Source organism: Gobius niger (assembly GCF_951799975.1).
Source record: "Gobius niger genome assembly, chromosome: 4".
NCBI lineage: Eukaryota > Metazoa > Chordata > Actinopteri > Gobiiformes > Gobiidae > Gobius > Gobius niger.
Window position 1 is genome coordinate 3,766,756 of NC_136855.1, and position 6,000 is coordinate 3,772,755.

Consider the following 6,000-nt stretch of genomic DNA (forward strand, 5'->3'; position numbering starts at 1 on the left):
AGAAGCGAATGGGATAGAGACTTCACGTTTTTGCTTTGGAAAGAGCTTAGTCAGTGCCTTAAAATGAGCCATGAACCATAAGAGACGTACCTCTGGCTCACATGGAATCCAAAGTCAATCAAATCAATGGCATGTGCACCTAAAAAAGCACTTTTAACCAGGTATCGGAGTGCCTCGGATTTTTCTCTTTTTTGCTCATTCAAATCAATGTTGACACTCACATTAGCCAAACAGGAAGTCAGGCACCAGCCAGAGAAAAGAATCCAGTGAATTTCGGGAATAAAATCAGCTACAAACTTAGGCTAACTTGGCTAATGTAAACACTACGGGAAAAGAACGTAAATGCGCTGTTTACTAGTATTTGTTTATGTACAAAGTTATTATTTTTATGAACCTCATGACGTCGTGGTCCTAAAACTGGACTCAATGTGAGTCACAGTTTACAAGAAAACCATAGGGAATACGTGCAGAAGCAGTTCAGTCTGTCAATGCACCATCACAAGCACACTAACAACCAGATGCATCCTTTTCTAAGAATAAATACTTTGGCTGGAAAGTTAAGCTGGGTGCCCACGCATCAGTCGGGCCCTGTAAGCATGCACAGAGTAAGGTTTGGACGGCGCTGATCTGAATAATTGGATGATTTCCTATTGGTCTGTGGATGAGAGTTGCATAAAAAAGGTTCAGAATCTCTTCATCTGCCTGCGCTCCTGCCTTCTCTGCTTCTTCTCGTTCACCTCCTCTGGAGCCGAGGGGTTCTCTGCAGTGAACCACGGCCCCAGGATGTTCACCCAGAGCAGGTGGAGAGCGCGGGCCGGGGCCTAGGGACACACAAACACAGGTACGTTCAGACATTTGTAGTATCTCTCCCAGACACCAGGAGAACCAGGAATTTGTTTATCCATTATTGGATCCCATTTGCTGAGTGAGAGCTATATGTAGTCAGCGAGTCTTCCTGGGTCCATTCCAAAAAAGCATATACACATACATATATGTTAGGGGTAGGAATTTAACGCGTTCATTTCGATTCATTAATTACAAAGATTATAGCGCATTAATGTGGAACCTTTCTATTTGCGTGTTTCTGGTATGCCCAAATATCTGATCCGCCCACAACAGCAATGGACAAGACGCTTCACTCGGCCCGTTGGGGACTCAGTTTAGTTTTAAAAATGTCCTGATGTGACGATAGACAGCTGTACTGCTGTGTGCAGGTTGTGTTAAAGAGTTCTCCTTCCACCATAATTACTCAAGTCTAAAACACCATCTCAATGTAGAACATGGACAAACACAGAGACGCCCTCCATGCTAATGTTAGCATTAGCCTCAACACAGAGACGTCCTCCATGCTAATGTTAGCGTTAGCCTCAAACACTGGGCTTCTGTCCGAATCGCCAACAGAATCAGTGGACTATATAGTCGACTATATAGTGCTGGCCTATGTAGTGAATGAAGGGTTAGGGACTAGGGTGGACATTCAGACACAGAGACGCCCTCCATGCTAATGTTAGCGTTAGCCTCAAACACAGAGACGCCCTCCATGCTAATGTTAGCATTAGCCTCAAACAAAAGCTCCAGCCAGCCCACTCTGAGCCACAATAACCCTAACCCTGGTCAGGATAAATGACACTTTGATTTCTGTTTACAGCAACTGTTAAACACTTAAAATGTGCTGTTTTATGGCCCTTTTGCTTTATTTATTTTTTACTTTAATATAAATGTGGCATTATTATTACTGTTTAATGAACTCTACAAGTTACATGAGTGATCAGAGTTCCTAAAACACTTGGAAGCTAAATAGCTATAAATGCACTTTGCCTCTGTTTCTTGAATAACTATAGAGATTAACAATAATAAATACAGTTCTAGTTGAACTCATGTTTCTATCTAATTATTGAATAATTTAGGTGCAGAAAATGTTTTTTTGGTTTTCTACGAACTAACTAATTACAGACCTGTAATTAACTCGATTAAAACATTTTAATCGAGTCCCGCCACTATAATACACAACAAAAGAAGACGCGCCCTTACCAGAAGCCACAGGTACCAGAAGTATGATGAGATGATGCTCAGCACTTGTACGATGGCTGTGAGTAGAATCACGTCCTTCAGGTGCCTGCAAGACCAAAGACTATACTGTTATCACTGAAGTGACCTTTGGAGCTTCAAGGTGCATGTTCTAATACTGTCATTTCATTCATAACCAGGGTTTGGCATTGACACTTGTCGTCTCTCTAAGTCGCCACATAAATGCGGTGTTGATTTCCTGGTTCCGTCCTCTGTCTGTGGTCTGTGGTCTGCTGAGCTGCTGTCAGAATCTGTCGTGCCGTCGTGTGTTCTTACATTCTCTTGTGCGCTGTTTTAGCACAAAAACTAAATTGCAATTTCTTTTTTTTAATTAGACAGACATTTCGATTCAGTTAGCGATCTTATGATTATATTTGAATATTTTTTAAGCAAGTGAGAACCGTCAACAAAATAAATATCCAAAACAGCTATTTTACATGGCGGTCCTCGTTTATTACATTTCAAATCAAACAGGCTTATCAGGACAAAAGGAGAGGATGAACACACGGTTGGTGGCATTTTATGAAAACCACTCGTCACCGTGACCCTAAAAGTTCATGTCAAGCTCTGGTAATATTGTATTTTCATCTGTCTCAAGACACTACACCGGCTGATGTTATGCAGTGATAAATAGATGACGTTTTAAAGGGACTAAAATATTAAAACTAAGTATTTTCCTCCCCCTGCATGTTCCAGCCGCGTCCTAATGTGTAGAATGAGCTCAGACCTGTTCACCACAACTGCCTCTAAAATCCTGCACTGTCACACAGAAAGGTGTTACTTCAGGTCCAAGAGTCGTCATACACGAGCTTAATATAGAAGGTGCAGTTACAGGTAAGATCTTAGGTGGCAGTAGTGAGTGTAAAATGGCCAACTTGCCTCTAGTCCCTTTGAGGAATGAATCATTTTAACTTTCAGAACAATGCCCAGCAAAATCAGGTGTTCGGGTAGAACTGTTACTGTTACATGGAGTTTGCAAAGCGCTCGCGTGGACTCACTCAGCCATTCCCTGCTCCATGTTCAGGTCGATGCCTCCGTCTATTAGACTTCCATCTTCAGCGAATGCTGGTTTGGCCATCGACGACATGGAGCGGTAACTGCCCACGTACACGGCTAAGGCAAACGTCAGCAGCAGCTGGAAAGCACAACAAAGATGTTCACATCCTTCCATTTAGACCGGAGATACTGCTCACCGGTCCTGCACTTTAATATCTGGATTCATTTGGCAACTTTCATTTCTGTTCAAAATATGCCTCAATTTGCTCTTAGTAGTAAAACAACACTATTTTTCAGTATCAAACTTCTTTATAATATAATATAATATAATATGGAAATCAAACGAATCAAACAAAAATATATTCCAACTGTTCATGACAGACTCACTCACCCATGTCCAAAATGTAGATGAACTGTAGAAAATGAGAAGGTTTCCAACTGCATAGATGGCCTGTGGGAAGAGCAGAGCCTGGTGTTAGCCGTGTTTACTTTGACCACGGTCACGGTGATGGAGCTGCCCTTACGTTGGCTCCGAGGATGACCCGTGTGTAGAACTGCAAAGTGCCAGAGTTCTCCTCATAAATCTGCTTCTTTCCCTTCGTGCCGACTTTACCTTTGGGCTGGAGAAGAAAAAGAGAAGACACTTAATGTTCCTGCAAATCTGTACAGGATTGATCTCAAACTTCAGTTTTGTGAATGTGATCAATAATGACTGAAATACAGACTGCATGTTTGGAGAGGTCAAACTACAGGCTTGGTACCCCCTTCTGTAAAATGTAATTAGCATTTATAATAATTTAAGGCGCAAAACATTTCAAATCTGGTTTAATGATGTTAGTTTGGAGATTTGGATATTGGCAAGAGCCAGATTGATGTTACAGCAATGACATCAATCTGGAACCGGCTTGAATCGTTCGGGGAGAGGATGCACATTTGCTGCTGATAAAAAAAAACGCAAATCCATTCAATGGTTAGTTGTAAAAAAAAAACTCCTGTTTTTTGTGATCGCTTGCGTTGTTAATTAGTGTCTAATACATAAAATCCAATGTCAGAAATGTACAAAAATGTACCACTTCAGTGTACCTCAACCTCCCAGGGCTCAGGAGTAACACCCCAACACTATTTCGCTGTTCAAATACTCACGATTCACTCTAAACCTGCTGCTGGGACTGTTTGATAAAGACTGCATCCTATATGGCTGTACCTTTGTTCTTTGTTTTGTGCTAAAATGATTAGATTTTGAGCCATTGAGCCACTCTGTCCAATCAGACATCATCATTGTGTGACCTCTACTCACCTTGAGCCAGAACATTGGCTGTGTCTGTGTGGTGCTCCTCTGAGTGTATTTGTAATCTTAAACTACTCAAATGGAGATGTGATTCTGCTGTTGAATGTGGAAAACTAAAAATGATCATAACAGTACAATCCCTCGAGTTGTCACATTTTTGTACAATAGAATGAGAGGAAATCAGTCCAATTTAAATGATCTGTACATGGAATATATTGTTTATGTTACATTACAGTTTTTCTGGCTCATTTCTTGAAACAGAAATGACATTCTTAAAACTCTAAGATCATTTGGCAAAACAGTCTTACAGTTCAGCACAACACCATGGTTCACCTGCAAAAGCTCAGACCTCTCCCAAAACAGTTCACTCATGCTTCAAAACTACATTTCCTTCTCATTTAAACAGTCAGTGCCCCCAAAATGCTTTGTCCCTTTGGTATTGTGTCAGCACCGCAAGTCTAAATGTTAAACAACAACAACATAGGATTTGCACATCTATTCACTTGGAAATTGTGCTAATTGTCGGCTACATGTACTTGATCATTTGCAAAGATGTACTGAGACATTGAGACATGGACTTAGACATTTGCAATTTGATGAAATTAACGAGAAATTCAGTTCTGTTGTGAACATTTGCCAAGAGATTTGTCCATGTTGTTTTGAGAATGTCATTTCTGTTTCAAGAAATGAGCCAAACCAATGGAGAAAAACTGTAATGCCATTGTTTGTGTATTGCAATGCTTTAACCTCTTAACCCTCGCCTTAACCAAGTGCATTTTCTCCTATTCAGCTTTACCCAAATCTAAAAGCTTACAGCCTATAGACCAGTGTAATGCCTCGTTTGAAAGCTACAAAACGGATCTGAACAAATCTTTTTTCTTGCGTCGAACTTGTCACAGCCTTTTTTTTAACTTTGCGTTTTCGCCACACAATTAGCACTTTTCTATTTTGTGGCCATTTTTAGTGACATTTTCTGCACTTTTGTTGTGGTTAAAAGTGTTAAAAGTTAGGGAGGGGTATGTGTGTGCAAAATATGACCCAGGGAGCTCAGTCCCCATCTGGTTTAGCTCCCTTGGCCTTGAAGGGAAATGTCGACTGCGTAGGAGAGATAAGAGGTCCAGCTGCTTCAGACCTCCGCTCTCAGGAGGAAGAGAATCATTCCAGTAATAGTTTACACATTTATAACGTTATAATAGAGCCGAACTGGAGAAAATGTGCTCGGTTCGGGTGGGGGTTAAGAGGTTAAATGGCACCCCGGGAAGACGAGTGACCAGGTGGAAGCTAACGGGGTTTCCAGTAATAAACTACAAATAAAGTTTAACTATATGAATACGCGCTCCCACACAAACAATGAGAACAACAGTTTCCCTCGGTCATATGTCCATGAAGTCTCGCACAGTAGAGACAGTTGGTGAGTTGGTGCTCTGCTGTCTGTCTGTCACCGGTGAAGTGTGCAAAGCTCACCGCCATTCCCGCTCTCACACCGCGGCTTCTTCACCATGGAGCTCCCGGCAGAGGCCTTGTCCAGCTTTATAACCCTGAGGAGGAGTCCATGCGTTCAGACGACCGCTCTCACAGCTCTTCAGCCTTGTTTTAAGAACACATCAGCATTTGCGGCAGAATGGAGAGTATATCCGTCGCGCGGGACT

At 41.7% G+C, this 6,000-nt stretch overlaps 1 protein-coding gene across 1 annotated transcript in view; it reads right to left on the reverse strand.

Moving 5' to 3' along the window:
- tmem208 (transmembrane protein 208) overlaps window positions 1–6,000 on the reverse strand; it is a 381,758-nt gene extending 375,758 nt beyond the window's left edge. Inside the window, exons 1-6 of the mRNA XM_079555135.1 lie at window positions 5,816–6,000; window positions 3,588–3,683; window positions 3,455–3,514; window positions 3,066–3,202; window positions 2,032–2,116; window positions 516–821 (exon numbers count right to left, since the gene is read on the reverse strand). Coding sequence (XP_079411261.1) covers window positions 684–821; window positions 2,032–2,116; window positions 3,066–3,202; window positions 3,455–3,514; window positions 3,588–3,683; window positions 5,816–5,821 — 522 coding nt within the window. The 5' untranslated portion in view covers window positions 5,822–6,000 and the 3' untranslated portion in view covers window positions 516–683. The remainder of the gene's footprint in view (window positions 1–515; window positions 822–2,031; window positions 2,117–3,065; window positions 3,203–3,454; window positions 3,515–3,587; window positions 3,684–5,815) is intronic.